Genomic DNA, 13757 nt, shown 5'->3' with positions numbered 1-13757 from the left:
GTGTCTGCTTCCACATCTCTCCTGGTCTCCTCCCTCAACACAGCATGACCCAGGTCTTTCAGCTGCCCAGGAGAGGACAGCATCCATGGCAGCAAGGTCTCTTCTAGGTGTTACAGCACCTCTGCCTCAAGGAAAGGGAAGACTGAAGTGACTACAACACCGACGCTGTGAGATTCAAGCTCTTCCACACAGCCAGCTCCCATAATGGAGTGTGTGTCTAGGTCTGCTCTCCCATGCAAAACAGGTGCAGTCTGAATTTTAAGAAAAGGATATCTGTAAATTAAAATAACCCAAAAATGATTATTCTTCAGGACCTCACAGAGGAGATCTGGGAGAGTCCCTCCTTATAGTCATGGTTCTGTGGCCAAATAAAGCAACTCCAAAAACCATGAGAACAGTTGAGTGGCCACAATCGGCACCTGCATGCTGGGCCTGCCGTGGCCGGAGTTGCAGGCCCTGCCCACTCACCTCAGCGAGAGGATGCAGTGCTGGCAGAAGCGGTGCCCACATCCCGTCTGGTGGGGGTTGTGAAGCACCGAGTGGCAGAAGGCACATTTGTAGCGCTCTTCCAACTGCTCCACAAACCGGTACTCTATATGGGGCTCAAAGTCCAAGGAAATGGAGTTGCCGGAATTCTGGCGGATGAAACCACAGGGCTCACCTCTATGCTCTTCTGAATAAGCCATTCTGCAGAGGTCAGGGGAGGAGAAGGAAAATTAAGTGTACAAACACTGAAACAACTACAGCCATCAGATGCTTTGGTTATTTGTCCCATAATTAGTGTACATCATTCACATGGTCATTCTGTTGTGACTTTGTAACAACAGTGACAACCTCCCACCATTGGAGGGGCTCTGGCAAAGGTACAATGTCTTTGGAGTGCTCCAGTTAGAGGCTGGACCAGATGACTTCTAGCAAGATTCTATGAGACTTCAGTTCTTTGTCCATCAACCTTTTACGGGGTGCTACTAATTACCCTGTCAGTTTGGCCACATGCTTGGACAAAATATAGCCAGGTGTGTTAATTACACTATAAGTCAACTGTTAGGATATTTTCTTTCACTCAATGAGAGAATGGAAACACATGTTTTGTTAAAATGTTTAGAGGCAAATTTATTTCTCACCATCTTGGAAGCACAGAGCAAGTGTTTACCAGACACTGAACATGCTGGTGTCTTGAACTTGGAATTCCCAGCCTCCAAAACTATGAGAAATAAATTCCTGTTCTTTATAAATTACCCAGTCTGAAGTATTTTGTTACATCAACACAAACAGACTAACACTTCTTTTTCATTTTTTCAGAGACAAGGTCTCACTCTGTAGCCCAGGCTGGAGTCCAGTGCTGTGATCATGGCTCACTGTAATCTCCAACTCTTGGGTTCAACTGATCCCTCCCCAGTAGCTAGAACTACAGGCACTATAGGCACACACCACCACACCTGGCCAATTTTTTAAAAAAATTCTTTTTTAGAGACAGTGACATGCTTTGTCTATGTGCCCACCCAAATTTCCTCTTGAATTCCCACATGTTGTGGGAGGGACCCAGTGGAAGGCAACTGAATTGTGGTCTTTCCTGTGCTATTTTTGTGACAGTGAATAAGTCTAATGAGATCTGATGGCTTTATAGGGCAGTTTCTCTCTCTCTTTCTGCCTGCTGCCATCCATGTAAGATGTGACTTGCTTCTCCCTACCTTCTGCCATGACTGTGAGGCTTCTACAGCTACATGGAACTGTAAGTCCATTAAATCTTTTCCTTTTGCCAATTGCCCAGTCTTGGGTATGTCTTTTTTTTTTTTTTTAATACTAAGTTTTGCTCTGTTGCCACACTAGAGAGCAGTGGCGCAATCTCAGCTCACTGCAACCTCTGCCTCTCAGGTTCAAGCGATTCTCCTGCCTCAGCCTCCCAAGTAGCTGAGACTACAGGTACACGCCACCACCCCAGCTAATTTTTGTATTTTTAGTAGAGACGGGTTTCACCATGTTGGTTAGGATGGTCTCAATCTCTTGACCTCATGATCCACCAGCCTTGGCCTCCCAAAGATCTGGGATTACAGGCGTGAGCCACCACACCTGTCTGGTGTATCTTTATCAGCAGCGGGAGAACAGACTAATACAGACAGGGCCTCTTTATGTTACCCAGGCTGGTCTTGAACTCCTAGACACAAGTGATCCTTGTGGCTGAGCCTCCCGAAGTGCTGGGTAAGCCACCACACATGGCCTAAGATAGCACTCTTAAAACTTGTGGAGCCAAAGACCCAACACAGCAGAACAATATCAGAGGAGAAGAACAGAGCTGGAGGACTGACATTACACAATTTCAAAACTTATTATAAAGGTACAATAATCAAGACAGTGTAGTACTGTCAAAAGAACAGACAAACAGATCCAGGGAACAGAATAGAGAACCCAGAAATAGACCCACATAAATACAGTCAACTGACCTTTGACAAAGGAGCAAAGGCAAAATAATGATGCAAAGATAAGTCTTTTCAACAAACGGTGCTGGGAAAACTGGACATCCACATCAGAAAACAAAGCTAGACACAGACCTGACACACTTCACGAAAATTAACTCAGAATGGATCACAGACATAAACATAAAATGCAAAGCTATAAAACTCCTAGAAGATAACACAGGATAAAATCTAGATGCTCTTGAGTTTGGCAATGACTTCTTGCACACAAATATATTACTCACAGTATCTATCTATCACTATCATTGCAGCAGACTGAATGTTTGTATTCCCCCCCAAAATTCATATGTGGAAATTCTAACCCCCAATGTGATGGCATTAGGAGGTGGGGCTTTTGGCAGGTAATGAAGTCATTAGAGCAGAGACCTCATAAATGGGATTAGTGCCCTTATAAGAAGAGGCCTAAGAAAGCCGGGAATGATGGTGCACACTTGTAGTACCAGCTACTCAGGAGGCTGAGGTGGGAAGATGGCTTGAACCCAGGAATTCAAGTCTAGCCCATGCAACATGGTGAGACCTCCTCTCTAAAGAGGCCAGAGAGCTCCCTGGCCCTCTTGCTGCCATGTAATGATACAGCAATTAAGTCTGCAGCCTGGAAGAGGAACCTCATCAGAACCCAATCATGCTGACACCCTGATCAGTTCAGGGTCCCCTCCACTACACTGTACGCTCTGAGAAACAACACAGATTTCTGACAGTTCTGGAAGCTGAACTTTTATCTGTAAGCCACCCAGTCTATGTGCTGTCTTACAGCAGCCCAAGCTAAGACAAGTACCAAGCCATGTCATTTCTCAGCTGAACTAAATATAAATTCATTAGTTGCTTTCTTCTCCAAACCACTCTCCATACTATAGCCAGGGTGAGACTTTCAAAATGCAAGTACAATGTAAGGTTATCTCCCTTCATCTTTCAGTGTTTTCCTAGGGATCTGAGGGAAAGTCCACAATGCTAAGCAGGCTCAAGGCTGTCTCCTCCCCAGTCCAGCAGCATCCTGGACCTCTCTTCCCTGGCTTTCTGTACAGCAGCCACCCAGGCTTTCTTTTAGTTCTCCTAATACACTACACTCTCTTCTGCCACAGGGCCTTTCCACAAGCTACTTGGGAGGTTGAGGCAGGGGGATCACTTGAGCCTGGGAGATGGAGGCTGCAGTGAGTCCTGATTATGACACGGCACTCCAGCCTGGGTGGCAGAGCAAGACCCCATCTCAAAAAAAAAAAAAAAAATCCTGGGGTTTGAGACGAAAGCTCCACCTTTTTCTCTAGTGTTTCCTGCAAAACTTCAAGGGCTGTAGGTAAGCAATATAAGATATCAATGCTCCCTTCCGAAACACGGTTGACTCTTGGGATTTAACAAAAGTTTTAATTCTGAAGATGAAGAGGCAAAACATTTTATTCACATGCACAGCCCTAATAACCAAGACCCACCTTTCTCTCAGAGAGCTGGAAGAAACCACTTTCAAATTGCCCTACTCTGCCCGATGTTCCCTCATCCCAGAGGAGGTTGGCACTTCACATCCTGTACCCTGATGTCATATTCTATGCCCTTCTGAGATCCCCTCCTGAGGCCAGGCCCAAGTCTGTCACACAGTGTCTAAATTTGGACTCTCAGAGATGTATCCTAAAGCAACAGGCTCTTTCAGTCCCCAGAACGAGGCAGCAGATATACAAAACTCAGTTCAGGTTCCCCTCCACTACACTCTACACTCTTCCTAACACAAGAATCTATGGCATTCATCTGTGTGTATGTCCATCTTTTGCTACAACAGTAGTTCTCCAACTTTTTGGTCTCAGGACCCCCGATGATTTGAATGTATGTGTACCCCCCAAATTCATATGTTGAAACCTAAGGTCCAGTGTGACAGTATTAAGAGGTGGAAGCTTTAGGAGGTGATTAAGTCATGAGGGCTCTGTATCCATGGATGGGACCAGTGACCTTAAAAAGGGCTCAAAGGAACTAGGTAGGTTCTTTTGACCTTCCGTCTTTCCCCATGTGAGGACAGTGTTCATCTCCTCTGCAGGATGCAGCAATAAGCTGCCATCTTGGACACAGAAAGTGAGCCCTCTCTACACGCTGAATCTGCTGGTGTCTTGATCGTGGACTTCCCAGCATCCTGAACTGTAAGAAATACATTTCTGTTCTTTATAAATTACCCAGTCTGAGATATGTTGTGAGGGTAGCACAAACAGACTAAGATAACACTTTTTTTTTTTTTTTCAGACAGGGTCTCACTCTGCAGCCCAGGCTGGAGTGCAGTGGTATAATCATGGCTCACTGTAACCTCCAACTCCTGGGCTCAAGTGATCCTTCCACCTAGACCTCCCCAGTAGTTAGGACTACAGATGCACACCACCACAATTGGCTTTTTTTTTTTTTTTTTTCAGAGACAGAGTCTCACTATGTTGCCTAGGCTGGTCTTGAACTGCTGGCCACAAACAATCCTTTCAGCTTAGCCTCCCAAAGCAATGGGATTACTACAGGTATGAGCCACAGCACGTGGTCTAAGATAACACTCTTAAAACTTGAGGAGCCAAGGACTCAACACGGCAACACAACATTGAAGAACAAAGCTGGAGGATGGACACTACTCAACTTCAAAACTTATTATAAAGCTACCGTAATCAAGACAGTGCAGTATTGTCAAAAGAACAGACAAACAGATCCATGGAACAGAATAAAGAGCCCAGAAATAGACCCACATAAATATAGTCAACTGACCCTTGGCAAAAGGGCAAAGGCAAAACAATGATGCAAAGATAGTCTTTTCTTTCTTTTTTTTTTTTTCTCTTTACTCCCGGGGTCAGCTCAAAAGATAGTCTTTTCAGCAAATGATTCTTGGACAACTGGACATTCCACATCAGAAAATGAAGTCAGACATAGACCTGACACCCTTCACAAAAATTAACTCAGAATGCATCACAGTCATAAACGTAAAATGCAAAGCTATAAAACTCTTACTAGATAACATACAATAAAATCTGAATGACCTTGAGTTTGACAATTACCTTTTAGGTACAACACCAAAGGCACAATCTATGAAAGAAAGAATTGATAAACAGACTTCCACTCAATTTTGCTGTGAACCTAAACCTGCTCTAAAATAAAATCTTGTCTTTTTTAAATTGAGGACCCCTAAGAGTTTTTGTTTATGTGAGTTTTATTTATTTACATTTACCACACTTGAGAGTCAAATTGAGGAATTAAAGAAAGTATTGAATTTGCCCGCGGGTGTGTGAAGAGAAACAATCAGTGTGGAGGCCTCAGGGGACTCGCCAGGATGAGCAGCACCTTAGCTAAAATCGGGAGATAGAAGCTGAGATGGCTCGGACTCAAAAGAACAAGGCCACAGCACACCACCTAGGGCTGCTTAAGGCTCGTCTTGCTAAGCTTCGTCGAGAACTCATTACTCCAAAGGGGGGTGGTGGTGGAGGTCCACGAGAAGGTTTTGATGTGGCCAAGACAGGTGATGCTCGAATTGGATTTGTTGGTTTTCCATCTGTGGGGAAGTCAACACTGCTTAGTAACCTGGCAGGGGTGTATTCTGAGGTAGCAGCCTATGAATTCACTACTCTGACCACCGTGCCTGGTGTCATCAGATACAAAGGTGCCAAGATCCAGCTCCTGGATCTCCCAGGTATCATTGAAGGTGCCAAGGATGGGAAAGGTAGAGGTCGTCAAGTCATTGCAGTGGCCCGAGCCTGTAACTTGATCCTGATTGTTTTGGGTGTCCTGAAACCCTTGGGACATAAGAAGATAATTGAAAATGAACTGGAAGGCTTTGGCATTCGCTTGAACAGCAAACCCCTCAACATTGGCTTTAAGAAGAAGTATAAGGGAGGCATTAACCTCACAGCCACTTGCCCCCAGAGTGAGCTGGATGCTGAAACTGTGAAAAGCATTCTGGCCAAATACAAGATTCATAATGCCGACGTGACTCTACGTAGTGATGCTACAGCTGATGACCTCATTGATGTGGTGGAAGGAAACAGAGTTTATATCCCCTGTATCTATGTGTTAAATAAGATTGACCAAATCTCCATTGAGGAATTGGATATCATCTATAAGGTGCCTCACTGTGTACCCATCTCTGCCCATCACCGTTGGAATTTTGATGACCTACTGGAAAAGATCTGGGACTATCTGAAACTAGTGAGAATTTATACCAAACCCAAAGACCAGTTACCAGATTACACATCCCCAGTGGTGCTTCCTTACTCCAGGACCACAGTGGAGGATTTCTGCATGAAGATGCATAAAAATCTTATCAAATAATTTAAATATGCTCTGGTCTGGGGTCTGTCTGTGAAACACAATCCTCAGAAAGTGGGTAAAGGCCATACGTGGGAGGATGAGGATGTCATTCAAATTGTGAAGAAGTGAAGCCTCCCCCTTTCCCAACTGCCGGGCGAACCACAACAACTTTCCCCATGATCAAGCACCCTACCCCAGTTCTTTCTGGCTTTGACAGCCACTGGATCAGGATCCAGGGGAGGGAGATGGAGGCACCCAAACTGGAACTTCATTTGTCTTACCTTGGTGTCACTGTGTATGTTGAACTGCATAAAAGACCTGGTAGGCTAGTCAGCTACATGCAAAAAAAAAAAAAAAAAAAAAAGAAAGTATTTACTTTAACACAATAAGCCAATTATATGTTAACACAAATAATATTTTTATGAAAAATAACTGTTTTCCAAAACAAAAAAAATGAGTGAGAAGGGTGCCACCATTTTACATGTCTTGCTTCATAGAAGATGGCTGGATTCTCACGTCTGCTCCTACATCCAGTCTGTTGCATACCATACATCATTAAGCTTCAGGAAAACACATCTGTGCGTTTGTAAAAGGAGAGTAAAAATGGCAAATGATGTCAGTACCATTATGAAAATAGTTTTGACCATGCAGATCCCCTGAAAGTGTGTCAGGGAGCCCCAGGCAGTGCAGTGCTAGTAAATGTTTAATAATCTGCTGGATTGGCGGGGCGCGGTGGCTCACGCTTGTAATCCCAGCACTTTGGGAGGCCAAGGCGGGCGGATCACGAGGTCAGGAGATAGAGACCATCCTAGCCAACATGGTGAAACCCCATCTTTGCTAAAAATACAAAAGTTAGCTGGGTGTGGGGGCATGCACCTGTAATCCCAGCTCCTCAGGAGGCTGAGGCAGGAGAATCACCATTGAACAAGGGAGGCGGAGGCTGCAGTGAGCTGAGATTGCACCATTGCACTCCAGCCTGGCAAAAGAGTGATATTCCGTCTCAAAAATAAATAAATAAATAAATAAATCTGTTCAACTGGGGGATAGCTCCAGTTTGCAGCATTTGCCAATTTCTGTAGTTAAATACTTCCAGTATGGCTAATTTCAAGGTAACAATGCAAGAGGTCACTGAACTGGAGTTGGGAAAGAGATGCACACAATTGGCTCTTACCTGAATTCATCTGAATTAAGTAAAAGCCCATTAAGTGCTTTCCTAGTAAGAGCTGCTCCAGCACCCCAGGGGCCCTTGAAGCACATTTTGGAAACCACTGCTCTACTAGGCTGCTGTGTGGGCCCGTGTCCTGTCAGCTTTGTCCTGGCAGGCCTAGCACATGAGACTCTCAGTCTCCTTGCTCCTGTTGAATAGCCAGCAGAGGGCTGAATGCCCCATCCCTCCTCCCCATCCATGTGTGTATTTCCCAGACCTATTCAACAGGCCTAAGTCATTCACTGACCTTGTTTACTCTCTAATCAGTTATGGTCCAGTATTTGTTTTTATGAAATTGAGTTTTTAATCTCACTACACATTGTAAAAAAAATAAGCATTTATGTTCGGTTATGAGATGTGGACTTGAGGTGTCTTTCCGGGTGAGGTTCCGGTGTATAAACAGAGCTGTGATGCCTCCCAGGGCAGGGTCTGTCCTCTTCTGAAGCTTTCTCAAGCCTGGACCCACTGTGTTCACTGACATGAGAGAGTCCAACAGCAGAACTAGAAAGGCTGATGCTTCTTTCCTAACAAACATAGGTATCTAATTAACCAGGTACTTTCAGATGGCACTCTGTCTTTCCCAGACAGCTATTTAGTCGAAATGAGTAAGCACTCCATTTTATTTAACTCTTTCCTCTTTGTATATAATAGCTTATGTAACAGGAACAGCAAAGAAGTTCAGTTCTTGCAAATCAGGGGAAAAAAAATCAAAACTGCTAAATATAGAGCTTATATATCACCTTTCTTCAGTCAACGGCATTCTTACTCCTGCCATCAATGGGACGTACAGTGTGGTATCCTACTGAAGCGTTAAGCCAAAAGAGACAAGAGAAAATCACATCCCATCTATTCCCTAAGAACTCTTGCTGGGTTTCTTTGAAATGTCATCTTCTTGTTTCATAAATTGATGCATCTTTTCCATGAGAATTTTTTAGGAATTCCAAAGGAAAGCTGTGGATGTCACCATTTAAATTCCTTACTTACATATCTCTATCGATTAATTTATGAGGAACATATAATAAACATTCTCACATTCTGAAGCAGCATAAGTTTAGCCTTCAGTTACAAAAAAAAGGACATATATTTTGCAGAGTTTAAGAAAGGTTTAACAAAGAAAGGTAGATCCTGGTCTGCCTGTCCATACCACCTCCATACTCACCCCTACAACATCCAGTTTGAATTATATATTATATCATAATGCATAAGAAATAAGTCCATGAACTTTGTCTCCAGGATTTTCAAATTCTGATTCTTGGGGAGTTACTGATTACTACAGACGAAATCTCAGAGTGGAAAGGGCACAGGACCAGAGACCTCTATCTCTGCTCTGCCACTCATCATTTATGAAAGCTTGGGCAGGGCACCCCCACAGCCCACTCATCTGCACACCCCTGCAATGATCCTGGGTTAGGTCCTGAGAATGCAGAGGCTGTGATGTTGCGTCTGCCCTTGAGGCCCTCCAAGGACAGAAGAAATAAGGCACAAAAATGATCAATTACAATATCCCAGTAGCAAGTACCATGAACAGAGATCCAAACAAAGAACTGGTACAGCCGACGTGGGGGCTAGCTAACAATTTCTGGGGTGTCTGTGCTGATTTCACAGAGAAGAAGAATCTCAACTGGTCTTGAAGAAAAAGGAGGCCTTTTCTAGATGAAGGAGATTAAAGAATTTCCCAGTAGCACAAACATTCTAGAATGGTTAGCAATTAACTGTAGCTCAAGTGGAATTAAGGGAACATGCCAGTCGTTTGCCTTTTTGCTCAGATCCACTCACTCTTGCTCTGCTTAGGTCTGCACCATGATGTTGGGTGAAATTTGATGCCACAAATTGTTTTCCAGGCTCCCAGGCTTCTGGCTCGGTTCAGCCAATGAGAGGCACTGGGGTGGGAAGGGTGGGAAGAGGGGGAAGCCAGGGGATCTCTCCCCCATCCCTAGGTGCTGGGCAGCATCTCAACAGTGACTGGTGCTCCTCCACAGATCTAATGACAACAGATGACCCCTCCCTCTGTGGACGGGCTGCTAGAAGGCAAACTGTCCATTCCTCAGCTCTGCTCAATCTCACTGGCAGTGTTGGCCCACTGCCTAATACCCACTTCAGCAGCATGGGAAGGATACAAATATGTTATTCCCCAAACCCACCCAAGGCCCACCAGTGGTTCCTGGGCTTAAAGAAGAGAGACTGTGATTGGTGATAAAGAAAATTTAAAATGTCCAATCCCAAGATGCCCTGGGTGGGTTCCGGATGCTCTGCCGCTAGGATAGGTAGTTCCCCTCTCAACATCATGGCTGGCCTTGAATCCTGTGATTCTGTCTTCCAGGAAGAATAGATACTACAAGGAAGCAAAAAAAAAAAAGGTGGGGGAGCTGGGCACAGTGGCTCATGACTGTAATCCCAACAGTTGGGGTGGCCAAGGCAGGAACTGCTTGAGCTCAGGAGTATGAGACCAGCCTGGGCAACATGGCAAAACCCCATCTCTACAGAAAATACACAAATTAGCAGGGTGTGGTGGTGCACTTCTGTAATCCCAGCTACTTGTCGGGGGCTGAGGCAGGAAGATTGCTTGAGCCTGGGAGGTCAAGGCTGCAGTGAGCCGTGTTCATGCCACTGCACTCCAGCCTGGGTGACAGAGAAAGACCCTAACTCGAGAAAGAAGAGGAGAAGAGAAGAGAAAGGAGAAGAGAAGAGGGAAAGGGAAAGAGGGAGGAATGGAGGGAGGAAGGAAGAAAGGAAGGGAGGAAGGGGGAAGAGGGAGGAGGGGAAAGGGGGAAGAGGGAGGAGGGGAGGGGTGGGGGATGGGAAGTGGGAGGGGGAGGAGGGGGGAGGGGAGAAGGGGAAAGGGAGATGGGAGGGGGAGGAGGGAAGAGGGAGGAGAGGAAAGTACTTTATCTGTTATGCTACCCTCCTGGCACAAGGGAGAACTGAAACGATCGCAAAGTTTTTCCAAAGTTTCTGTCTGTGACGGCCCAGAGAAGTCTTCCCTCAAAAATTGAAGAAGAAACCCCTTTAACCAGGCAAGTCAAAAAAAGAAGACGGCCTTGGAGAAAGGGAGAACCAATAAGGCCATTTTCCTATGTGGCTGGGAGCTCATGTAGAGACCAGGTGACACCACAAGCAGCCAGACAACATGTGGCCATAATCCACCGATGTACCATCCTGACCCCAGGATAACTGGCTTTGATGTCTTAAAGGCAGAGAGATAAGGGTGTCTTTTCTTTGCTTTTCCTTATGCTTTCACAGAATAAAGCTGTCTTGGAAACAGGACAAAGAATGATATGAGTATAATTTTAATTCCTTTAAAGAGAACTGTGACTTCTCTCCAAGTTCCCTTCTCCTGGCAGTGCAGCAAGCACTATCGGTGAATAGATGGGCGCACAAAGGCTGAAGGGCATCCCTTTTCCCCCAATCCCCTGGGCTGCACACCCACATTGGCCTGGCTGAGGCTGCCACTGCCTCAAGTCAGTCACACTTACAGGGATGCCTTTAGTGGAACTCTCTTCCTTGGAACCATGTGGAGTCCACCTGACTCCAGGTGTTACTTTTAAGGTATCCAGGAGACATTTAGATTTGCTCTCAGAACCTAGACCAAGAGGAAAAAATAACAAAGAAAGCTCTGCTGATCTTCCCACACAGCAGCTTTCTCCACTAGGTAGCCTTGTTCAACGCCAGTGTGCTCGGCCCCCATCCTTGGTTCCAGCTCTGTAACAGTCCCCACTGCTACCTAGGGACAGCTCCTTGAGCTCCTCAAGGGCAGGGCTATCCTCATTAGTCTCCAGACCAGAGTACCCAATAAACCAGATGACTCAATAATCAATGTGGAAACTCAAGAGTGTGAGTATACGGTGGGAAAGGGCGGTGAAGACAATCTAGGAGAGTTCCAACTGAGGCAGAGGGCAAGGGAAGGGTATGAAAAGATGTGAATGGAGCCTAAGTGCTGGAATCAGATATGGGTTAGGATTACAAATACTGAGGTTATGTCCAAGCAAAGAGACAGCTAATTTGTATGCATTAGCTCATTTTAACCCCTTAGCCTGGTGTGGTGGCTCAAGCTTGTAATCCCAGCCATTCAGGAGGCTACGGTGGGAGGATTTCTTGAGCCCAGGAGGTCAAGGCTGCAGTGAGCTATGATGGTGCCACTGCACTCGAGCATAGGAAACAGGGTGATATATGATATGAGATATATATTATCATTATTCCTCATTTTTTGAGTGAGGAAGTGGAGGCTTGGAGAGGTCCTGCTGCAAGGTAGTGTGGAGGCCCTCAGGGGATGGGGAGCTGGGGCTCCTCCCTGCCACTCCAAGGTTCCAAGAGTTAGTTAGCATGGTATGGCAGTGACCACCATGGACTCTGGAGTAGACTTGCCTGGATTCAAATCCTGCCCATACCCCTTCATAGCCATGTGGCCTCAGGCAACCCCACTGCTGGGTATATATTCAAGTTCCCTTCAAAAGAAAGGAATTCAGAATACTGAAGAGATATCTGCACTCCCATGTTTACTGCAGCCCTGTTCATAAGAGCCAAGATTTGGAAGCAACCTAAGTGTCCATCAACAGATGAATGGATACAGAACTTGTGGTACATATACACAATATTCAGCCATAGAAAAGAACAAGATCCTATCACTTACAACACGGATGGAACTAGAGGACATCATGTTAAGTGAAATAAGCCAGGCACAGAAAGACAAGCTTCACATATTCTTGTTTGTGGGAGCTAAAGATGAAAACAATTGAACTTACGGAGCTAGAGAGTAGAAGGGTGGTTACTAGAGGCTGGGAAGGGTAGTTGTGGGGTGGGGAAAGTGTTGGGGAGAGAAAGAGGGGATGATTAATGGGCACAAAAATATAGTCAGAGTGATCGTATAGAATATAATCTGGTATTTGATAACAGGGTGACTATAGTCAACAATAATTTATTGTACGTTTAAAAATAACTAAAAGAGGCCGGGCGCGGTGGCTCACACCTGTAATCCCAGCACTTTGGGAGGCCGAGGCGGGCGGATCACGAGGTCAAGAGATCAAGACCATCCTGGTCAACATGGCGAAACCCCGTCTCTACTAAAACTACAAAAAATTAGCTGGGCATGGTGGCGCGTGCCTGTAATCCCAGCTACTCAGGAGGCTGAGGCAGGAGAATTGCCTGAACCCAGGAGGCGGAGGTTGCGGTGAGCCGAGATCGCGCCATTGCACTTCAGTCTGGGTAACAGGAGCGAAACCCCCGTCTAAAAAAAAAAAACAAAAAAAAAAAAAACTAAAAGAATTGGATGTTTGTAACACAAAGAAATGATAAATGCTTGAGATAATGGATACTTCATTACCCTGACATGATTTTTATGCATTGTATGCCCATATCAAAATAGCTCATGTAGCCCATATACATCTAATACACACCCGTAAAAATAAATTTAAAAAGTAGGACTTTTAAAAGTAGGTAATTCAAAAAAAAGAAAAAAATACCAAAAATAAAATGGTGATAATGATAGCAGTAGTTACCACATAGAACTTCTGAAGATTAAATAAGTCAATACTATATACATCAGGTGTTGGCCCATCACATGTTTTATAAATAAAGTTTTATTAGAACACAGCCATGTTCATTCATTTACATATCATCTATGGTTGTTTATGTGATACCACAGAGGAGCTGAACAGTTGCCCCACAGACCATATGGCCCACAAGGCCTCCAATACATACTTATTACCTGGTTCTTTCCAGAAAAAGTTTGCTGACCCCATCTGCATGAAGTGCTTATAGTGGTAGTACAGAGAAGTGTCATAAGGGCTATTAATATTATTAAGCATTTGCCCCGAGTCCCTCCATCAATGTCC

General features: G+C 44.9%; 2 protein-coding genes across 7 annotated transcripts in view; one reads left to right on the top strand and one right to left on the bottom strand.

Moving 5' to 3' along the window:
• The window catches only part of TRAF5 (TNF receptor associated factor 5), a 49826-nt gene that overhangs the window by 21097 nt on the left and 14972 nt on the right, over positions 1-13757 (bottom strand). For 4 of the 6 annotated variants that reach the window (XM_032289150.1, XM_032289146.1, XM_032289151.1 and 1 more), the window contains exon 2: positions 469-687. In XM_032289150.1, coding sequence (XP_032145041.1) covers positions 469-686 — 218 coding nt within the window. In that variant the 5' untranslated portion in view covers position 687. Of the gene's footprint in view, positions 1-468; positions 688-7003; positions 7057-13757 lie in introns of those variants that run through there. The other 2 variants (XM_032289149.1, XM_032289152.1) reach the window with 2 other exon arrangements.
• On the top strand, positions 5593-6754 carry LOC116558878 (developmentally-regulated GTP-binding protein 1). The gene has a single exon (XM_032289153.1). The coding sequence runs from the start codon at positions 5790-5792 to the stop codon at positions 6741-6743; it is 954 nt and encodes a 317-aa protein (XP_032145044.1). The 5' UTR covers positions 5593-5789; the 3' UTR covers positions 6744-6754.

The sequence above is a fragment of the Sapajus apella genome, unplaced genomic scaffold (assembly GCF_009761245.1).
Source record: "Sapajus apella isolate SASKATOON/1434 unplaced genomic scaffold, GSC_monkey_1.0 scaffold22, whole genome shotgun sequence".
Lineage (NCBI taxonomy): Eukaryota > Metazoa > Chordata > Mammalia > Primates > Cebidae > Sapajus > Sapajus apella.
The sequence above is the reverse complement of the archived record's forward strand: the minus strand, read 5'-3'. Positions and strand labels throughout refer to the sequence as shown.

Excerpts from the sequence above, each read along its gene's own strand:
- LOC116558878 (XM_032289153.1), top strand. The coding sequence starts at position 5,790 with ATGGCTCGGACTCAAAAGAACAAGGCCACAGCACACCACCTAGGGCTG.